Below are 23,525 nucleotides of genomic sequence, written 5' to 3' on the forward strand. Positions count from 1 at the left end.
ACAACATCAATACATCATAAATACTAGTTAACATGTAAGACAAAAAAAAAACACAAAAATATTAATGTAAGCTTTTTGTATCTTTTACTCTTCACTTCTCTCTTTTTTTATTTTTTTGTTAAAATTCTCTTTCAAAATTTTGTCATTACATATATTCATAATCCTAATGTCTCTAAGAAAAATACCACACTTTATTATCTAATAATATTATTTTAAAGGAATACTTGTTTTACTAAATCTTAACTTTTTTAAAAATCTTTTAAAATAAAGCAAACTCTTTAAATTTTGACTTAGAAACTGTTTTATTTAAAATATTTGAATGTTCTCCTAATTATTAAAATTTATACGTTGAATAATAAAGTAAAGTTGTTTGTTTGTGAGTTATAATTAATTTTTGAAAGTTGAGACTTTGATATACATAAAAATTGTTACATTCATTTAACATTATTCTTTTAATATTATTCTTGTTTTATTTTTATTTTATTTTAATTATAAAAATTTATTTTTATGATTATTTTATTTTTGTATTATAGTAAAATAAATATAAAAATGTGTCAATATATTATTGTTAATTTTTTATTTTTATTAAAAAAAAATTTTGTCCCGTTGTAAATTCACAGGTACATGTTTGTGGATGACTTCAAAGAAAAAAAATCTACAGTTGTTTTAAAACAAATTAAGGCTGACTAAGACTAAGTCAAAGTGATCTACAAGGAAAAATTAAATTACAATTTGATCAATGGGTGATGAAATGCTTAATTTTATTAGTAGGAAAACAAACAAAAGAATAATTGATGAATGATATTTTAATGACAATTATTAAAAACAATGTTATTTTTAATTAAATAATTAATTAAATAATTAAATGCAGAGTATATATGAATATCACAAAGAGTCAGCATAGTTAGCTGGCCACTAGTTTTTATATTCCTTTTCTCTTCTGTTTTCATTTCACCATTTTTCTTTCTTCCATTTCTCCAGAACACCAAGGAGAATCAGTTTTTCTTTGTTTCAATTCTTCACTCTGTTCACTTTCATCATTCATCAACGTCTTCTCCTCAACATCATTCATAAGAAAAACAATACAGTTTCAGATTATTCTAGCTTCTCATCTTTTTCTTATTCAAGATTTTGCTGTAAAATTCTGAAACTCACAGTTTCAGCCACATTTCGGCTTAAAGATCTGTACTTTGACTCCAGGAAGGTTCAGCTTTTGAAGGGGTTTGTGTTCATTTTCCTCATAAGCCATTGATTAGTCCAGGCCTCTTATTGTTTTGGAATGGTCAGAGATTTCTGAGACTCGTTTTTGCAGGTGTTTGGTGAATTGAGTCAGCGTGGTTTCTGTCATGGGTGGTTGAGAATCCGAGTTGTCTGAGATCTAGCTATCTCTTTTCTTCTGTTCCTCACACACCCTTTGTTGCATAGTGGTGAAAGTGAAGGAGTGAGAGAAGATGATGAAGATGAAGAATAGTTATAGTAGTAATAACCAAAAGACAAATGGTCTTGCTTCCATCATGAAAGGAGGTTCAGATGGTGGCAGAGTTGAGTCTGGGTCAAAGGAATGGGAGATGAGACCGGGCGGAATGCTGGTTCAGATGAGAACCACCGAGTCGGATCGGAACTCAGTGCTTGTTCCTTCCATTAGAGTTAGGGTCAAGCATGGTTCAATTTACCATGAAGTCAACATTAGTTCCCAAGCTACATTTGGTAACTCTTCACTTTTTTCAGTTTTAATGTTATTAATTTCCCTTTATGTTCTCTCTCTGTCGGTTGCTTTACCTTTTTCTTGTGGGACAAAACTTGTTCCATATAAACACTGTTTTTGTTCTCTAAGAATTTGCTTTTAGTATTGCTTTTGTCCTTCTTTTTGGTTGTATGGGTCATGGTGTGTGTTCAATTTCTGGGTTTTGCAGGGGAGTTGAAGAAGATGCTATCAGGGATAACTGGGTTACATCATGAAGACCAAAAGCTGTTATACAAAGACAAGGAAAGGGATTCAAAGGCCTTTCTTGACATGGTTGGCGTGAAGGATAAATCCAAGATAGTACTAGTTGAAGACCCTATTAGTCAAGAGAAGAGGTTGTTAGAGAGAAGGAAGAATGCTAAGATGGAGAAAGCTGCAAAATCAATCTCAGAAATCAGCTTGGAAGTAGATAGGCTTGCAGGGAGGGTATGTATTGTGGTTGCTAATGATATTCATTTATTATTGTTTTCAATTTTTATTTTTTTTTCATTTTCAAACATTCAAATGCCTGTGTAGTTGGAAGCTGATCAGTGATTGGAATTGGTTAGGTATCAGCATTTGAGTCAATTATCAACAAAGGTGGAAGATTTGCAGAAACAGATGTACTTAATCTGATTGAGTTATTGATGAATCAATTGCTTAAACTAGATGGTATAATGGCTGAAGGAGATGTGAAATTACAGAGGAAAATTCAGGTAATGCTAGATACTGAGATACATTTTACTCATTTTTGTTTATCAGTGTATCTCAAATTACATCTGTTTAAGCACTTCTAGTTCTAATGTTAGTGAAACATTAATTTTGAAGGTAAAAAGAGTTCAAAAGTATGTTGAAACTCTGGATTTGCTGAAGGTTAAGAATTCCTTGCCTGGTAGCAATGGACACCATGCACCAGTGCAGCATCAACAGAAGCATTCAAATGGTCAAAAACTGGAAACAGTTTTAGAGCAACAAGAAAAGCAGTCAAATGGACATAACAGATTAGCCTTAGCACCAATTCAGGAACAGCAACAACAAAAACAACCAAGGAACTCAAATGAAAATTTCCTAGAACTTTTCCATGAAGAACAACATCAACCCTCAAGGAATTCCACCTCAGGAGTTGTAGTTACCACAAATTGGGAATTGTTTGATTTTGCCCCACCATTAATCCCTGTTCAATCCACATCCCCTCCCCCACCACCCCCAGTGGCCAATAGTTCAGGTCCTCCCAAGTTCAATTGGGAACTCTTCAACTAACTTCCATACCATGTGTTTTCACTTGTGTGGATGTGATTTGGGTTTGTCTTTCACTTTGAGTGTCATCTGTTTTACATTCTTTTTCTGTTTTTAGATTTGTTTGCAACCCCTTATAATCTGTCACCTATACTTAAAAAATAAAGGGGTTGCTATCACAGTGATCATCATAGAAAAAGTTACATTTCTGTGATTTTGGTGTCCACTGAATTCACTTACCAAATGGATGAGTCTATTTTTGATGGATATCTACAATATTATTATAAGCACTTGTAAACTATGTTATTGGAAGCAAGCATTATGATTTAACCTTAAAGGAACGTATGTTTGAGTGTCTAAAATCCCATTTAAAGAATGGTTTTGCTTTTGTTTTCATTACCATTTATTGGCATAGGTTTTGTTGTATTTCTTGGTGAAGCAGCATTGGACCATTGGTTGATGACATGATAACAGTTTCTCAGTATCTTAGGTTCTTGTGGGGCTACAAGTGACAAAAAGACTCATACAAAAAGAGTTTTACTAGTTCAGCCAATGATAGTAAGCCAAGTGCAAAAAGTGTTTTGAAAGCAGAGAAGATGAAATGATAACAATGGATTAGAGATTAGCATTAACAAATCAGAAAGTTTGCTAATGTTACCATTTGGAAATGGAAAGTTCCACATTTAGAAACTTCCCTTCTTTGAAATCAAGCAAAGGGCGTGAGAACACAAGAGTGAAGAATAAGCCTGTTCACTATGCCAAGTTTGCCACATTCATGCAATGATTATGTAGCAGAAACATTGACATTTGTGTGGCTAATGATCGTAGTAATCAACTGCATAAATAATCATGTATGGACTGAAATAACAAAGTACAAGGCTCATGTTAATGGCAGTAAAATGATTGGACTATTGTAAATCTTGCTCAGATTGACCTACGTAAGAACTTTACATGGGACAAACTCTTCACTATAAAATTTGGACTTTCATTTCTTTAAATAAAGCACACAATTCTTGATGAATATTTTAAGAGAGGATCTTGTAAATATATATTTCCAATAAATGTATTTATATGGACAAAAATATTCTTAAAACATAACCTCACATTCTTATATCTAAAGATGATATAGAAATATGGTCTTATGGAGACATTGTCTTAATATTATGAAATCACTATTATACATATCAATGATGGAAATCAATTGTTATTTTAATGAAAAACTTGGCTGGATAGTGAAATATTAGATATAATTTAGAGGGAAAATATTACATGCACAACCTACTTCATTAGGACACTTGATAAAGTAATAATATTTTTATCATTTATTATTGACTCATTTCAAATTATCTTATATTTTAAAATATAAAATACTATGTTATTGTGTAGATGTTTGATAAAAACATTTGTCATCTTCTTCATCATCAATATGTGTCGTATTCTTCTTATTCAATACGTGTCTTCTTTTTATTCTCCTTCTTCCTCAACATATACATATGTCCTCTTTTTCTATATGTTTCTTTTTACTCTTCTCAAAGTGTTTCTTCTTATTTTTCTTCAATTACTTAATAATAAAAATTATAATATATTATTTTTCATTCAAATTTATAAATTACACATTGAATAAATAAATATATATTTCTAAAAGTAAAGTTAATATAAATTTAACATATTAAAATAAAATAACATAATAAACACATTCAGATACACAATCATAATTACCTCTATGTTTTCATCAATTATTTTATAAAGTATGAACATATATATTTAATTAATTTAGTCTTCATGTATTTTAAATATTAAGAATCCATAACATGATGTTTTATTTTTTTTAATGTTTTAAAATTATGATATATATATATATATATATATATATATATATATATATATATGTTAAAAACTTTAAAAAATTTAAGATTCATTTTAATCAAATTATTAAAAAAATTAAGATATTAAATATTATCAAAAATTATAAATTGTTAAAATGAATGTCTTAAAATTAAAAAAATATATAATTATATAATGTATTAAAAGAATTATAAATTTTAAAGTCCAATTAATCAAATTATTAAAAAATAATATAAAATGAAAAGAATATATATATATATATATAAAATAAAATTGGTTAATACTATTTGAAAATTATTAAATTTGAAGTCGTACGTCTTTTAAGTGTACGACTTCACTTTAATTTTTATGTTACATTAAAACTAATGTGTATGAGGCACAATTTTTATTTTGAAGTCCGTAATATTTTTTAAATGTTATTTTTTGTAATTTTTACTGCATTCATGTAGGAAAACTCACTAGCAAATTCAAAAGATTAGGCTCAAATTTTATATTTTAAACAATTACGTGTTTATAAAATTTATTTTATGGAAAAAAATGTGTTATGATTTTTGTTTTAAAGTTGAACCTAAAGTTGTATTACTCAACTTATTTGTCCTGAATTTCGTAAGACCTCACCTTGAAGCTTGCATCAACTTTTGTCCTGAAATTAAGAAATAAATCTTCTCTCCTCTTTCTTATTAAAACATAACACAAAAAGCCCCACTTACGAAAATAATAAACCTACATCAATGTTTGCATATATATAATAATTAATGATTTGAATTGTGTTAACTATTATTTTTACGTTTTTTTAAAATCTTTTTAACCTTTATAAGCATAACTAAATTTATTAATTGAAAAATGCAAGGAAACTACTCTTGAGAAGTAGTTATTAACATAAAAATAAAAATTATAAATACTCTTATTGTTTAATTAGAATATTATGAAAATTCATAGAAAAGGATGTATACATACACATTTTTTATAACTTTTAGAAATAATAAATAAAAAATTTCTTTTCTTTTTCGGTTAGTCATAATTGCCATGCTTATTACATTTTAAATACTTAAGAGCATGCATGAAGAAAAAGTGTGTTCCATATGAATTATTTGTTTATGGTTATGGTAGATAAAATAGCTTATCGTTTGATGTGTCAATGTAAACTACACAATATGCTATCCAAATTTTATTTCTTTATGTGGAAACATTTTCTTACAAGAGTTCAAAACACATTTAGATATACAATTTACGTCTTTCACATTGAAAGATCATGCATAAATGACTAATAACAACAAATTAAAATATATAAAATTAAATTACCCATCATTATTCTAAATACAAATTATAATACACTTTAAATTATAATAATTTTTTAGAAATTTGTTTATATAGATGAGATTTACATATATATATTCTATTAATAAATGATTTAAGGATGATTCTAATAACGCATAATCCAGTAGGTCTAACAAGTTTATATATTTAAATTATTGTGAATTTTTAATATATATTTCTCGTGTTAACGGTGAGTTATTCAATAATAATTTAATAAAAAAACTTTATTATAACGTATTTAAATAATTTTAATATCATAATAATGAGTAAATCTGAGTCTAATTTAATTCTACGAATCTGACTTATTAATTATAAAATAAAATTTGCATTTATTTATATACCGGTAATTAATTGATGAAAGAAAAGTATGAAATTATGAGAGAAAAATAATTGAATTGTTGAAAAATGGTTGTTTGACTTAAAAATAATAATAAGATGATGCGAATGGCGTAGGGATAATGGCATTGGGTATATGGGAAACATCTGAACCTTGCAATTGCATTGCATGGTGTTCTATCATTTTCATAGCAGCTGGGTTTTGGTTATACATAGCAATTAACAGCCATTTCTAGCCAAAAGTTCAACCTTTCAAAGTTTATATTACAAACGTCATTGTAATTCACCATCATTCAATTCAACCCTCTCAAAAGTACCCACTTGGACCTCCAAACTTTTCAATGTCTGCAAATAACACACATTAATTTCTGCATCACAAACAAAGGAATTGTCCATCCTAACCAAACATCTCTTTTTCTTTGCTAAAGTCACATTTTTTTCTTATGGGTCTCTTTTTTTTGGACTTTTCTCCACCGACACCTCTTTTATTTAACCAAAATTTTCTCTATAGATGAAAATTTGTCTCTCTGTTTCTTTCTTATTCTGTGATTATTGTTGTCTTATGATGTTATGTGCGGTGATTTTCTTCTTTTGTTTTCTTTAATGTCTTCTAATTTCGTTAACAAAAGTTGTTAGATTCTTCTTTTCAAATGTGACAGTACTACTTGCAAGTACAGAGACACCCTACCATATCTTTACCTTTACAATGCTTTTATTTGACACTTTCAACCGACGTGTGTACTTAGTTAATCGTGCTTACCACAAATAATCATTCACCGATCAACACAAAAACCTGTCTTTCCAAAATATATATAACACTATAACATTTCGTTATAAGATTAGTTTTGTCAAATATGTAGCTTAATTTCGGTCCCAATAATTATATGGAAAGTTCTTATTTTCCACGGTTTATTTTGTGTGTGTGGAATTTAAGGTGAAGTGTATTATTGCACATTTCCCAAGCACACCTAGAAATTATTATTTAACAAATTTTGTAAGTTGATAAGCTCGTGTTTTATGAATAAAAAAGTGTAAAAAAACTAAGTTGAACTGGAACTATTCTTTTGAAAAGCTAAAACAAATCACTTTATGAAAATAATCTGACTTCAAACCTTCTTGCCTTTTAAGGGAAGAAAATAAAAATAAAATATGAGGTATTAAAGAAAAAAAATGGATTAAAAGAAAACGATGATGAAGCAAATTAAAAATTTATTTGTTCATTTGAATAGAAAGTATCATGAAAATAATTTTATTTTTAAAAGTAATAAATAAATTAAGTAAAACTAGTAATTATAAAGTTATTTATATATATATATATATATATATATATATATATATATATATATATATATATATATATATATACTTGTGAAGAGAGATGAAATATGAATACTTTTGAAAAATACTATTTTTTTAAAAGAATTTCATTATTTTCTTCACATTAATTAAAGGTAAAAAAATCCATGAAAAGTTGATTAGTTTGTAATTTTTTTATATGTGATAAGGAAAATAGTTTCTTTTTACTCGTTTTCTTGTATCCATCACTTTTTACTTCTCCGTTTTCCTTTCAACGAATGGATTGATAGAATAATTTAATTAAGTGTTTTTATAAAAAAAAAATAAATCACATAGGTATGAAAAAGAAAATCAAACTAAATTTGTTAAAAAAAAATCAAATCATCTTGAAAAAAAAAAGTCAAATTGAACCATCTAAAGTTATGAAATGATTAGTTTATTTTTTTTTTAATTCGAACTTGCAAACCCTAGTATTATCCGCAGCAAATAAACTGACACTGTTGTCGAAACCATGTTGAGAATGAAGCTAAACCTTTCCCTACCGTTTTCCATTGTAATTAATTTTGGTAAGTAGAAAACCGAAACATAATAATAAACAAAGTTTTGCATGTGATATGTGTTCTAACCAACAGTATAGACAATGAATGAACTGTTACTCACACATCCCAACTAATAATCATTCACAATTAAGGGAGAAGAATGGACAAAAATCACACTGAAGATCTAGACATGTCCGTGACGTTGCCTTGGACACTGATATATATTACATAGTTCTGAAAGTGATGAGTGCATAGGTTTCCAAGTTTTGCATACTGTTTTCTCCTGATAAAGAACCAGAAAACAAGCCACCAACAACAACAACAACATGAACATGCAAAATAATACTATGATTTCTGCTGCATTGTGCAGAGGATTCTTGTAATTTCCTTAAATTACAAGACTTGTTTCTGGTTCACACTTTGACCACACTCCACACCCCACTTCACATGCTTACACATGCATGTGGCTTCAACACAAACCATACGCTATCACGAAACCTATACAAACATTCTAGTTCTACCTAACATCTTATCATCTTTATCAGTATTCCATGTCCCATCAACCAGCTTCTCTATTTCTCTTTACTCTTCTTTAATCTTCATTCTTTGCCCTACTTATGTATATGTGTGTGCATGACTCCATTTCTTCCACATGGAACTAAACTATATAAGCACATTAAATATCTTTCATATAAGATCCATTTCAATAACTGTGTACATAATATATATTTCATATAGAAAAGAATTGGAATATATATAATATTAAAAACAATACTTTAATCGAGAAAAGGAAAGTTTGTGTTGTTTTTAAATCGATTAACTTATCAATAAAATCTATTGAACTATGTTTTTTTTTTAAAAAAAACTTTTCTAACTTAGAAATGACATATAAACTCATCTACACTTTCAAAATTGCTCCGGTCTATACAAATAATTATCATACTTATTGAGTATTGGTACAAGTATAAGTATTACTTAACTTTTAAATTGATTGAGGATGTGCTTAAATATGTATATATTCGTCCAACCCTTTTTCACAAATTTGTCTTAATATTTATTTCTTTCATTATATTCATCCATGTTTTAAATTACAAAAACACTTTTAATTTATTAAATAATCTGAGAAATCTATATTAAATTTTTTAATATCCTTAATTTCTGTAACTCAATTCATACACATATTTAATCGTTTAATTTTTTTTCTTTTATTATTTGACATTTATTCAATTATTACTTTATACTCTTATTTGATATTAATACAATTATAATTAATTTTAAATATTTAATATCCTAAAAAAGAAAAAAATATATTTTTTGATATTAAATAATTGATAATGTAATGTTTTTACTGTAACTTTTATTTTTATAAAAAAATTATTTAATTAATATTTGAAATAATAAAAAATATATATAAATGAGTACAGATATAACTATTTTTCAATACAAATAAGATAAAATAAGATATTAGGAGAATGAGAATCAAGGTGTAATTTTACCTTGAAAAATAGTCAAACATACACTAATTCCGTTTAATTGTTATCCCTATTCTAACTAAGTACGTAATTATGATAATTTTATTAAATTATGAAATAAACTAGTTAATTAACTTAAAAATTTTATATTATGTCAATCACATACAATCTATATATATATATATATATATATATATATATATATATATATATATATATATATATATTATATAACTTTAAACATATCATAACTATAGTATTTTTATGATAAATATTAATAACATATTCTTTAACTAATACTTTTTTATATACAAACTCTCATGTATGAAATTTACGTGAATTTCACTGAACATATGGATCTTATTCTCTATATGGAAAATCTCATTTCTAAATTAACAAGTCTAACTAAAACTCCAATTAATAATTAATAAGAGAGAAGATTCCAGGAAAAAGCATGTTAGAGAATATTATCTTCTTAAACGTTTATTATTGATATGAACAAAATCTGTCGAGAATTATAAATGAATTTAATTAATAGGTCATGATTTCATAATTTAATTTGACTTGTTGCTGATATGTTTTCCTTCAAATAATATAGCAACAACTAAAGAAAACTCACGCAGAGTGATACAATAACTGACCATATATGAGTAGGGTCAATGTAAGGATTTTGTTTCATAATATAATTTTTTTGGTATTCTATATAGGTAAAATAAAGTATATAATATTTACAAATATGTGAGCAATAATAATATAATAAAACAGCGTTGTGATTCATCTATATATCTTTTCTTCTTTTCTTTTAAATATCTTTTCAAAGTCTTTCATATGTTAAAACACATTATCTTTATAATAATAAATATGATATTAGTTATATATAATAGTTGAGGAGTAATATCAAAAGCAATTAATCACCAAGAACTTTATAGTTTAAAATTCAATGTTGATATGATCTTTTGGTGCAAGATTTATGTTATGATTTTATAATAAATTTAAAATGTATATAAAGATGAGTAAGAAGAATATATAAATAGAACGATTCATGAAGTTTTTTTTTTAATTTAGTGATAATTTCTACAAGAATAATATAAAGTAAGTGAAAAATTATATAGTGTTCGGAGTTTCGATATTTCTGCATTAAAAAAAATGCTTTCACTTAAAATGAAGATATCTAATATACAATGAGTTAGAATCATACTCTAAATAAAACATAAATAAGATTAACAATATATTAAATTAAGTAAAAGTATCCATAAACTTATTATTTTAAAATTGTAAGTTAAATGTAGTGTTTTTGGGTTAACGTAGTGTCATGATTTCTTACATAGTTAGTAGAAAGACTATTAAATTTATTGTTTTACCTAATTGAAATGAATGATTTTTTTTATATAGATTCATTCACAATTGCGTGATTGTATTGTAAACATCACATTATTGTATAAAATAAAAACGACCTTCATTTTATTATTTTAATTTTTATAAAAATAATGACTCGTATAATTTAAATACAAGATGTTATATGCTTTGCGTAAGAGTACATACATTAAAAATCATCGCAATCTTTAGACATAGAAGTTAATGCTGAGGCTAGTATCCAACTAACAAAAATTGAAATATATAAGTCTAGATTAATTGAACAACAAATATCGTGTAATATGAATGATTACATGTATAATAAGTGCTTTTGAATATGACAATGATAAAAATAGTTTAATGTCTAGACGCTTAATTATGAGGTAGCTTTAGATAATGTTTTGTCCAGATTATTTAAAAAATTAATTTTCATAAAATGATTTAAAATGTACGTCCCCATTGTGAAATCAATAATTTAGAATACAAAATATCAATTAATCAAATCTTTTCTCCCTTTTTTCTAATGTGTCAAGAACAAATCACTTTTACCATTAAAAAGTTATATAAAATAATTAATCATTCCTAATTTACATCAAACTGAAAATACACTCACTTGTTTCAAAGTTATTATAATCGATTCATTTTCGGATTATTTCAAAGTTTTCATAAAAGATGCATAATATAGGAGACCCATCATTTTAATTAGCCACATGAAAAATGTTCCAAGAAAACTTTATGTACAAGTCCTATATAAAAAAGCAAAGTGAACAATACTCGATTTATTCTTTTGAAATATTCAAAATGCATAACAAACATTTATTTTGTTTTACAACTTCTAGTTTGATGTACTCTTTTATTAATGTAGAAGTACCTTTTTAATTTTTACTTAATCTAAAAACAATTTAATATTTTTAAAATGTGAAATTCAATCTTAAAAAATTAATTTTAAAAATTAATTAATTTGTTACCTTTTATATTGACATATACATTTTAATAAACAAATAAATTTTAAATCTAATTAAATCTTAAAAGAATAATATAATCTTTTATTGATGTGAAATTTTTTAAAAAGTAGTACTAAAAAAAGTATAATAAGATATTTAGTTTTTTCTTTTTTATATTCTTTTCATATGATTTTATGTGTTAAGTCTTTACTTACTTGTAATTGGTCGGTATCTTGTCAACAATCAAATGTCTCATTTTCAACTCTCTACTCCCCTAAACAACAAATTTTTTATTAAAAACTAATTCATATGGATGCTTAAACGAGCGTATAACTAATCTCTATTAATAATCAAAGATGCATTAATAAAGAGATATGAATATATAATAATATAAAAATTAGGGATATCCGATTAGAAAAAGCTTTGATTGAAATACACCGACATCTTTGTTTTTGTGGTGTAATTACATATTATATAATCTATAATTAATAAAAGTGTACTTTATTTTGTAAATTCTATTCTCGATTTATCTTTTTAACTTTCTCAAATATTACATAACATATATGTCGTTTTAATTTGTTCATCCTTTATTCAAATTTTATTTGATGTTTATATATATATATATATGTATATATATCAAAAGATATTTACCGCTCTTTAATTCCACTACTCTTTTACTAAATCTCGAGTCAAATTAACAATATAAAGCTTAAAAAAAATATATTTAAAGATTTAAAATTACTTTTTTTTAAAGAAATATAAAATGAGTTAAACATTTTTATTTCTTTAAATAAATACTCAAAAGTCATATTAATTATGTGTAATCTATGTTTGATTGGCTGTATAGTCTTTTTATAAGACCTTGCATGAGTTAAACTATTAATAAGATGTACAGTGTGTGATAAATTACATACACAACTTAGTTACGCTTTTTTTTTTATTTGAATGTGTATGGGCTATTTCCTTTTTCATATAATTTTTTTTTTCATATGAAAAATATTATTATTATTTTCATACAATTTTATCTCTCTCAATTTACGAAAACCACGTTAATTTATCGTCATCCATGTATTAGTATTTTAATTATTGATTTCTTTCAATCTTACTCTTTTTTTGTAAAAAAGTATCATGATTTTAATTTATTAATTGCAAATCTAAAATAAAATTTACATATTTGAAGATATTTATTTTATATGAATATTAATTATACTATAATTTATACATTTAACAAATTTTATCCATAAAAAATGAAAATTTGTATAAATAAATACTTATATTTTATTATGTAATAAAAAATAGATGATGTAATGATAAAGTAAAACCGTTTCAATTTTTTCATTTTAAACCAATTCATTATATATAGTAAATTTGTGGTTTCTAATAACCACTATCATAAAATTTATATTCGCCGTCGTTTTTAATTGGCTGACAATATAAAAAACAACATTAATATTAAGGTAAGAAAATATTGAAATTCAGTTAGAGTTGACTCAATTATAGGAGGAGTTAGGTTCAAATTTTATGGCTGACATTATAATAATAAAAATAAATGAAGTAAACTATTTGCTATTATTATATAAACGTAAAATGTGTAGTATTTTTTAAAATAATATATTGTTTAATTATATAAGAGATATTTGCATAATTAGTGTAACACACAACCACCATGGCAAACCAGTAGCACTCTGTCACGTGCCACTAACCTCGCACGTGCGAAACTGTCGGTGGATCGTAAATGTGGGAGACACCCTTTGAATTTCAAGAGAGACAATAGGTCGAAAAATATGTACTCTGCTTATCTTTTAGAATCATGATCATGCCTATGCACGCCACGTGTCCCTCATTCATTCATCTCCTTCCATCTCTCTTTTTCTCCCTTTTCCATCTAAGTTTTTACCCTAATGCATTGCAAAACTATCTTATATAACTTTATAAAGCTAGACTATTGACATAAAAACATTTAATAGAACTAATTAATAAATTAATAAATTAATAAATATACAATAATGTAAGAAAATAACTACTTTATTTGAATTTCACGCACTTAAAATAACGATATAGTAACAATTAACTTAGCAAATTTCCAAGGAAGTGTTTCTTTCAAAAGAAATCATTCATGTACTGAAAATACTCTTGCACTTGAGATATTATTAATTATAGCACTCAATTTTCTTAATTATAAAGAACAATATTCCCATACAAGAAACCTTTCAGTAGTACTACATTTGACAAGTGCATGCTTCAAAACCTTAAATAGGGTTTCTCAATTTTTATTTATGCTTTAAAAAAATAAAATAAACATTTTAATTTTTTATTATAACACGAAGAAACAAAAATTAAACATGGTGCTTGTCTATTTTATAGATAAGTCCCGTCATTTCAATTTCGCTTTTAAACACCAAATTTTTTCGAGTCATATAAATAATAATTGATAATGTGTAGTCCCTATATTTTCGTAAGAAAACGATGGCATTGTTTGAATATTTTGAGAGATTAAAAAGAAATTGTGATAGAATTATTATATTATAATTAGATAAAATTGCAATGGTGAGAATGAGATTGATGATTAAGGAGAAAGGTAGTTAGTCGAAAATGAATTATAGCATTGATAAAGGATGGAGAAAGAGAGTTATATTAAGTGGTAGGTTAGTTTACAGAAATCGTGAATAAAAAGTATAAAATGGTAATAGAAAAAAGGACAGATATCGTAATTGTCTGATTAATAGAGGAAAAGACAAGTTAACCTAATGTTCCCATTAAATGAAGCTATTGGCATGCAAATGGCATCAAAAACGAAATTTTACCTGAATCGAAAGGGACCAAAGTGCTTGGCCTCCATTTTTGAATTCTTCCCCTTCCATCTACATACTTTCAACTATTATATAATGCAACAAAATAAAGCGTCGGTGATCACATGTATTAATAATATTATTAATTATTTTTCTGTGTTAATTTCAACAAATACCATCATTCTTCTATAATACAAAATACATGTTCAAAATATTTAATTTTTATAATAAATTTAATGATGAAATTAGAAAAGCAAAAGTAGATCATGCCTTATAACCTCAACTAGCACAAATGGGTCAATGGTTAATTTTGCATATTTTAGTTTTGAAAGATGAAAAAGTAGGACTATGACTTACTATTGAATTGGAAGAAAAGCAAGGTTTTGATTCTTAAATTATAGATTGTTACAAAGAAAGGCACAAAAGAAGGAACCAGCACGTGTGTAAGTACTCATAAAAAAACCTAGAACCAAGTAATCAAACCCTAGATTGTTTCGTTTGAGTTTCACTTTCACCTAGGTTAAAATTACTTCCAAGGAGAGACATCACACGTGCCGGTGACCAATCAGAAGCTTTCCCGGGTAAAGATTCACTGTTTGAACAACTCAGTATAACTCTTCGCTGCACAACATCAATCATTGGTCTACCCCCAAATTCCCTAACTACCCCTACAAATACACGTGGCATCCAGGGAACTGGGGACACAGCATCTTTATGCTGAACCAAAATGTACTCAAACTCTAACACTCACTTCCCTCCGTCGGTTTTGTTAACCATTTATGAAGAAATTAAGATTGCTTTGCCGGCTTTTGTTGTCTTCTTCTCTTACTTTTCAACCACCATTTTTTATTTCTTTTTCTTTCAACTTTTTATATTAATTTAACTATTATTAATTTTGTAAATTATTGAGGATTAAACAAATTGTTAGTAAAGAGAAATTACCCATACAGAGATGTTGATGATCTTTCGGTTTTGCTATTGTGAATTAATTGTTAGTATCTATTAATTGATATAAATATTTTAAATTTATCCATCAATATACATCATATATTAAGTATGACTTTAATATAATTGCTATAAAAATAATTAACTTATCGTGTATAGTAATATGTAAACTAAGTTATTCCTCTTTCGGGCATGATACATGTACTGATTAGCGTAAGGGAATTAAAATTAAAATGAAGTTCATGTTTGTTTTCAATTATTTTCAAAACAATTATTGCTTAAAGAGTTTTTTAAAAAATAAATCAACTATTTTAAAACAAACTAATTCAGACTTGCCCAAAGTCAAAATGCTCTCTAAAGTGAAAGGACAAAAATAATTACAATTTGATCAGTGGGTGATGAAATACTTAATCTCATTAATGGGGCACAAGAAACAAAAGCATAATTGATCATATGATATTTTTAAGGACAATTATTAAAAACTTAATTAGTCCAATTAAATAATTAATTAATTAAGTGCAGAGTATATATCACAGGGTGTCAGCATAGTTAGCTGGCCACTCGTTTTTATATTAATTTTTTTTTTCTGTTTCCATTTCATCACTTTCTTCTCCCTTTGATTTCTCCACAACAGCAAGGGAGAATCAGTTCCTCATCCCTGCAAATTCTTTCCAGATTCTCACTTTCTTCAATCTCTCTTCTCATCAGTTTCCTTCAGAAAAACGAAAAACACAACTTCAGATTGTTCAAGCTCTTTGTTTTTTCCTTGTTCAAGATTATGCTGTAAAATTCTGAAACTTGCAGGTTTCAGCCACATTTTAGTGAAAAGATCTGTGCCTTGACCCTTGGCAGGTTCACCTTTTGAAGGGGTTGGAGTAGTTCTTCCTCACAAGCCATTGATTGGTCCAAGTTTATTTTTTTCTCTCTCTCTATCCAAGTTCAAAGCTTTTTGGTGTTTTTAATCCCGTGTCTTTCTCTCTCTTGCTGTGGAATGCTGGGGTCAGAGATTTCTGAGACATGTTATTGCAGGCTTTCGGTGAATTGGGTCAGTGTGGTTTCTGTCATGGGTGGTAGAGAATCTGAGTCCTCAGAGATCTAAGCCTCTCCGGTCTTTCCATAAGCACACACCCTTTTGTTGCATAGTTGTGAAAGTTAAAGAGTGAGAGAAGATGATGAGGATGAGGAATAGCGGTGGTAATAACAATCATAAGACAAACGGTCTTTCTTCCATCATGAATGCAGGAGGCTCAGCTGCTTGTAGATCTGAGCCTGGTTCAAAGGAATGGGAGATGAGACCAGGTGGAATGCTGGTTCAGATGAGAACCGCTGATTCGGATCGGAACCCAGTTCTTGTTCCCACAATTAGAGTTAGGGTCAAGTACGGTTCAATTTACCATGAAGTCAACATTAGTTCTCAAGCTACATTTGGTAATTCTTCACTTTTTTATTTATTTTTCTCAAGTTTTAATGGTTTTTGTTTGCTAGTTATGTTTCTTTACCCTTTTCTTGCGAGACAAAACTTGGACACAAGTTTTTAGGTAATTTTAGTGTTGTTCCTGTTATCTTATAGAAATTAGAGTTTTACCTTTACATAGATTTCTTAGTGAAATTCTAATTCTGATCGAAGGATAATACAAAAATTACCCATGTCTAGGTTTTGGTGAATTTTGTTTTTATATTTCTGGGTTTGCAGGGGAGTTGAAGAAGATGTTGTCAGGACCAACTGGGTTACACCATGAAGACCAAAAGCTGTTTTACAAAGACAAGGAGAGGGATTCAAAGGCTTTTCTTGACATGGTTGGGGTGAAGGATAAATCCAAGATAGTGCTAGTTGAAGATCCTATTAGTCAAGAGAAGAGGTTGTTAGAGATAAGGAAGAATGCTAAGATGGAGAAAGCTGCAAAATCCATCTCAGCAATCAGCTTGGAAGTAGACAGGCTTGCAGGGAGGGTATGTATTGTGGTTGCTATTGATATTACTATGAATTTTTCTTTTCATTTTTGCAAAATTTTGATTATGAATGATTGGAATTGGTTAGGTATCAGCCTTTGAGTCAATTATTAGCAAAGGTGGGAAAGTTGTGGAAACAGATGTTCTGAATCTGATTGAGTTGTTGATGAATCAATTGCTTAAATTGGACGGTATAATGGCTGATGGGGATGTGAAATTACAGAGGAAAATGCAGGTAATGTTAGGAATAGGAGATTTAGATGCATCATGCTCATTTGTGTTATTTACAATATCTCAATTGCCTTCATTCATGGTTCTAAAAAAGCTTAATTTTTGAAGGTAAAAAGAGTTCAAAAGTATGTTGAAACTCTTGATCTGCTGAAGGTTAAGAATTCTGTGCCTAGCAGCAATGGAGACCATGGTGCAGTGCAGCCTCAACAACAGAAGCATTCAAACGGGCAGAGGCTGGGAGGTGTTCAAGAGAAACAACAAAAGCATTCAAATGGACATAATAGGTTAGCCTTAGCACCAATTCAAGAGCAGCAACAAGAACAACCTAGGAACTCAAATGAGAAATCTCTAGCACTTTACCAAGAGCAACAACAGCAAACCTCAAGGAATTCGACCTCAGAAGTTGTAGTTACCACAAACTGGGAGTTGTTTGATTCTGCCCCACCATTAATCCCTGTGCAGTCCACATCCCCACCACAACAACCCCCCTCAGTGACTCATAATTCAGGTCCTCCAAAGTTCAATTGGGAATTCTTCAACTGAGTACCATACCACTTGCTTTTACTTGTGTGGATGTGATTTGGGTTTGTCTTCCACTTCAGAGTGTTATATGTTTTACATTCTTTTCTGTATTTAGATTTGTTTACCAACCCCTTATAATCTGTCATTTACTTCACAAATAAATGGGGTTGCCATCATAGTCATTATCATAAAAAAAAGTTACATTTATCTGTGATTTTGGTGTCCACCGAATTCATTAATCAAATGTAAGGGCCTATTTTTGATATATATATATATATATATACACTATGGTTATAAGCATTTGTGGCATAGTTAATGTAAACATTAGGATTCAACCACATAGCTTAATTTTGAGGTTCAATGCCATTGCTGTGTGTTTTGGTGTATTTCTTGATGAAGCAGTATTGGACCTTTGGTTGCTGATATAATAGGAATTATTTAGCAGTATCTTTGTGGGGGGCCACAAGTTGCAAAAAGACTTACATATGTTAAAGTGTTTTACTAATCCAACCAATGATAAGAAGGCAAGTATAAAAAGTGTTTTGAAAGTGGAGAAGTTGAAATGATAACTGTGGATTGTAAATTACTATTAAGAAATCAGAAAGTTTTGCTAATGATACCATTTCAGCACAGAGGGCATTCCAGATTTAGAAATTTCCCTTCTTTGGCCACAAGCAAAGGCTGTGAGACTTGAGGAGTGAAGAATAAGCCTGTTTCAGTCTCCTAAGCTTGATTCTGCAATTTAGACCTGTTATTATGATAATTCATGCAATGATTACGTACAAGAGGCATTGACATTTGTCCTAGTAAGCCTACAACATCATCAACTTTTTTGTAGCTAATGATATACTATGAAAGTAATACACAGATTTGGAAGAAAGCAATCCATCCTGGGAATCATAACTGCACATATAACTATGTATTATGACTTGAAACAACAAAGTACAAGGCTCGTGTTAGTGGTAATTATATCATCAAACTTTTTCTCCCACTAAATTAGGCTTCAGGTTTTATTTTACGTAAACTTGTCACTAAGTAAAATCATTTCATTATAAATCTTGGCTTGCTGATATTGGTCTTTCTTAACTTTTCATGGAGCCAAATTCTCTCTGTAATTTATACCTTCATCTTTTAAAGAAAGTACAACAGTACTCAACTTTTTGAACATGTAGTTATGTTACCAATGCTTCTTCTACATTCATATATATTTTTTTCTTGAGTTAAAGCACCCATCCAAGCTTAATTTTTTTTAATGATTATTAATCAAATAGTGCAATGAATAGATGGTTTACAAATACTAATATTTTAATTAAGTATTTAGAATCAATCTTTGCGGGTTTCATGTAAGTTAAAAATAAATAAGCTTAATTCAACTTATTTTTCTGTAAGTCAAAAGTTTTGTAATCTTGTTTGATCTAAATTATGGATCAAGTTGGTTGACTCGTTTAATAATATTTTGTTCTCCTAATTTATTTTATATATTAATTAATACAATTAAAATGTTGACCAGTTTTATTAAATATTATTATAAAAATAATAGTTAGATTAAACAAATAAATTAATCAACCAAACTATTCAAATATTATTTAATAACATTTTAAATTTAAAAAAAAATCAAATTGTCAACCTACATTTTTATTAAATAATTATAAAAAATAAAAAAAAAATAATAAAAAGTTATTAATGGTGAGTCATGGGATAATTCACTTTCCATTCAAACTTGTTTAACCTACAAATTAAATGAGTTAGATTAAATTTGACCTATATTTTGAAAAGACTAAATTTTTTTTACAAATTAACCAAACTCAAATCCATAGTGAACTGAGTTAATTAACCAATTGAATCCATTTTGACATCTTTACTCTCTTAACATCTTTAGTTTTTATTACTCTTTCATAATTCAATTATTAATTAATTGTGTCCTAAATTAGCTATATTCATCAAATATGAAATATGTGTATTTAGCAAATATAGTAAACAAAAACTTTCCCTTTTCTCCTCTATTAAGCTATAAGGAACACAATTTATAGAACCACATTAAAGACAAAAATATAAGCCTCTTATTCCTCAACATTATTTATTTTAGAATGTTTTTGTCAATTATTGTGAAACTAATCCAGATTAATTGTGTGATCAAGATCCAACTATTAGTCTGAAAGAGTTGATATTTGAATTTAAAATGCAATATGTTTAATCTTTAAGTTAATGTGTTTATCAAACTAGTGAGCTAGTCGACTTTTATAATACTTACTTTTATTAGTATCTTAAGATTATGACAAATATATGAATCCTAGTCTAAGAAGAATTAGTAAGATCATTATGTGATCAATATGGGTTGTTGAGCTATTGCCGAATTATAGTTGTGTTGTTGTCGAGCTGTAACTTAGTTGTTGTCGAACTTTTCACGTTGTCGAGTTGTTGTTAAGTTGTTGTCGAGTTGTTACCGAGCTTATTCATGTTGTCGAATTTGTCATGTGTTGCCGACCTTCATAACAAATATAACCTTTATGTTTTTTACGTTATGCTTCCTATTTTATATATTCTTTCTTTTTCTTTTCTTTTTACAACACAATACACTCTTTTTTTTCACATCAAACATGTTATTTTTCTCTTCTCATTACCTTTCTCATAAAACTATAAAAATAATATATATATATATATATATATATATATATATATATATATATTTGATAGGGGCAATAAAACGAATTAATTCATCATGTCATTAGCATCACAGTAGACATTTATATAAATATTTTCTTAAATTTTAATTAATTAATAAATATCTATAATAAGATAGGTCGAGAGGATTCAAATTATTACACGTTCAATCAGAATCAATAATTTAAACTTTTAATTTATAACAGTTTAAAATTTTAATTATAATATTATATATATATATATAATTTAAATTATATTTTCTTTATATATATATATATATATATATATATATATATATATATATATATATAAAGAAATTTAATGCGTACAAAAAGAAAAGCATAGGGTGTAGAAAGAAAAACCCTTACATGAACATTTCTTTATGCCCATATGGAAGAGAAAAAAAAATTACAGAAAAGTCCTGTTAAAATTTGGATCCATCTCATTAGTTTATCGGAGAATCAGCTTAGTTTCTTGGTATCATCTTGAGAAAGTGTTACTCATTACACCACCCCACGTTTCTCTCTACACTCCTACATTTTTAAAAAATTCTAAAACTATTTCAAAAAAATCTTACACTCCTCTTCTTTTCTTCAACAAATTTCAAAATCCGTTGAAGAAAAAATTCTTTCAGCCGATTTCGGAATCCGTTGAAGAATTTTTTAAACCTTTAACGAATTTTGAAGTCCGTTAAAACTTTTGAAAAATCTTCAATGAATTTTGAAATCTATGAAAGGAATTTTTCTTCAACCTTCGACGAGTTTCAATATTCGTTAAAGAATATATTTTTAAATGGATTTCGAAATTCGATGAAGAATTATTCGTAAATTTCAACGAATTTCGAAATTTCTTGAAAAAAAATATTTTTAGAATGTGAAGGTCCATAGAAGAAAAATGTGAAGGTGCAGAGATGAAAAATGTGAAGATGCAGGAAGTAACACTCTCTTGATAGTGTGAAACAACTAAAGAAGTGCACACAAATCATGATATTGTTTTCTGCACCAATACGGGGCTTTCTTTTTGCACCTCATATTTCCATAAGTACGACAATTCTTAGTTTGTTATTATTTTAAATTGTGTAATTTGAAAACTTTTTCCTACTTCTGAACTGTGCGATACTTCTGAACTGTGCGATGTAGATATCACTTTTTAAATGAAAAAACTTTTGGTTTGTTTTTTTTTTCCGAAATTCTGTAATATGTAAGTTTTTTTACTAATAGATTGTGCTACAAGAAAAAAAAAACTTATATTTTTTTTAAGAAAAAATATCGCAATCTAAAATATTTTTCTAGATCACAAAATTCATGAATTATATTTTTATTTTTATATGGCGTAGTTCAAAATTAATTTTTTTAATATGAAAAGCAACTTGCAAATTGTATAAACCGAAACATTTTGTTCCTTGGATTTTTATTCATGACAACAAGAAAGGCAACGCAGTTTGATATTTTAACCACCCTGATGGAGGTGCACATGGAAACTAAGGAGTGCAGAAAACAAAGGCCCCGTATGTGAACCTAGTTAGAGCAGATAACACAACCCACTTCTAATTGGGCTTCAAGCCTTATTACAAATAGATAATTACCAAAATAGGGCAGTTCAATTAATTAAACTCAAGAAATCTCAATAACATTGATGTAACTTTATCCCAACACCTTTTTCACAAAAGAATATAAAATATTATATATATATATAAAAGGCATTAGAAGAATATAACTTTAGGTTTTGGAATAATTAGATTACTATGTATAAACATTCTACCCTTGCCTTTCAATAAATAAAAAACGAAATTCAAATATCTTGAATTCAAATAAGATAGGCGAAGGATTTAAAATTAAAACTTAGCATAGAACGTTACGGATTCAACTTTTTTATTTTTTATTTTTGTGTAAATCCCGTTTTACAAAAGCGTTACGGAAGCTTTGTTCAGCAATGACTATGAGGTCGAGATTGACGAGTGGCAAGGATAAAGAAAATTCTCTTTAATGCACAAATAAGTTGAATTCAATTCACATTTTATTTTAAAATTTCGTGATGTTTACCATTTCCACTAAGCATATATACTTTCTTATTATAAATACTTTACTTTTCCACACTACTTTGAATCTTCTGTCAAAAAAGGACCAAACACACGTGCACACTTTGAAGTCTCTCATTCTCACGTTGGATTCCAAATCTAAGTCCTTCATTTTCTTAAAATTTTATGTTCACCCTTTTTAGGCTAATAATTTCATTTTAAAAAGTATAATTGTGATTAATGTTACGTTTTTACACTTTTATTTATCAATATGACTAATTGTTACATAAATAGTTTTCCAAACCTATAAAAGAGAATATCCATTAATTTATTAAATTAAGATTTTATT

General features: G+C 27.5%; 2 protein-coding genes across 2 annotated transcripts; both read left to right on the plus strand.

The window, feature by feature from the left end:
- Positions 1-914: 914 nt before the first annotated feature.
- LOC148199699 (BAG family molecular chaperone regulator 2-like) lies at positions 915-3,296 on the plus strand. Its single transcript, XM_088114612.1, has 5 exons — positions 915-1,221; positions 1,313-1,707; positions 1,914-2,170; positions 2,293-2,439; positions 2,552-3,296. The coding sequence occupies exons 2-5, from the start codon at positions 1,452-1,454 to the stop codon at positions 2,981-2,983; spliced, it is 1,092 nt and encodes a 363-aa protein (XP_087970738.1). The 5' UTR covers positions 915-1,221; positions 1,313-1,451; the 3' UTR covers positions 2,984-3,296.
- A 13,066-nt stretch (positions 3,297-16,362) lies between these two features.
- On the plus strand, positions 16,363-18,767 carry LOC148199700 (BAG family molecular chaperone regulator 3-like). Its single transcript, XM_088114127.1, has 4 exons — positions 16,363-17,223; positions 17,489-17,745; positions 17,834-17,980; positions 18,085-18,767. Exons 1-4 carry the CDS (start codon positions 16,965-16,967, stop codon positions 18,517-18,519), a joined length of 1,098 nt encoding a protein of 365 aa, XP_087970253.1. The 5' UTR covers positions 16,363-16,964; the 3' UTR covers positions 18,520-18,767.
- The last annotated feature ends 4,758 nt before the right edge of the window (positions 18,768-23,525 follow it).

Source organism: Vigna umbellata, chromosome 4 (assembly GCF_029865625.1).
Source record: "Vigna umbellata cultivar VRB3 chromosome 4, Vumbellata_1.0, whole genome shotgun sequence".
Classification (NCBI taxonomy): domain Eukaryota; kingdom Viridiplantae; phylum Streptophyta; class Magnoliopsida; order Fabales; family Fabaceae; genus Vigna; species Vigna umbellata.

Bases quoted from the DNA above. Each gene is read 5' to 3' on its own strand.
- LOC148199699 (XM_088114612.1), top strand. From the start codon at position 1,452: ATGATGAAGATGAAGAATAGTTATAGTAGTAATAACCAAAAGACAAAT. The intron at 1,708-1,913 runs GTAACTCTTCAC...TGGGTTTTGCAG, and splicing joins TAGTTCCCAAGCTACATTTG to GGGAGTTGAAGAAGATGCTA. The intron at 2,171-2,292 runs GTATGTATTGTG...GGAATTGGTTAG, and splicing joins TAGATAGGCTTGCAGGGAGG to GTATCAGCATTTGAGTCAAT.
- LOC148199700 (XM_088114127.1), top strand. From the start codon at position 16,965: ATGATGAGGATGAGGAATAGCGGTGGTAATAACAATCATAAGACAAAC. The intron at 17,746-17,833 runs GTATGTATTGTG...GGAATTGGTTAG, and splicing joins TAGACAGGCTTGCAGGGAGG to GTATCAGCCTTTGAGTCAAT. The intron at 17,981-18,084 runs GTAATGTTAGGA...TAATTTTTGAAG, and splicing joins AATTACAGAGGAAAATGCAG to GTAAAAAGAGTTCAAAAGTA.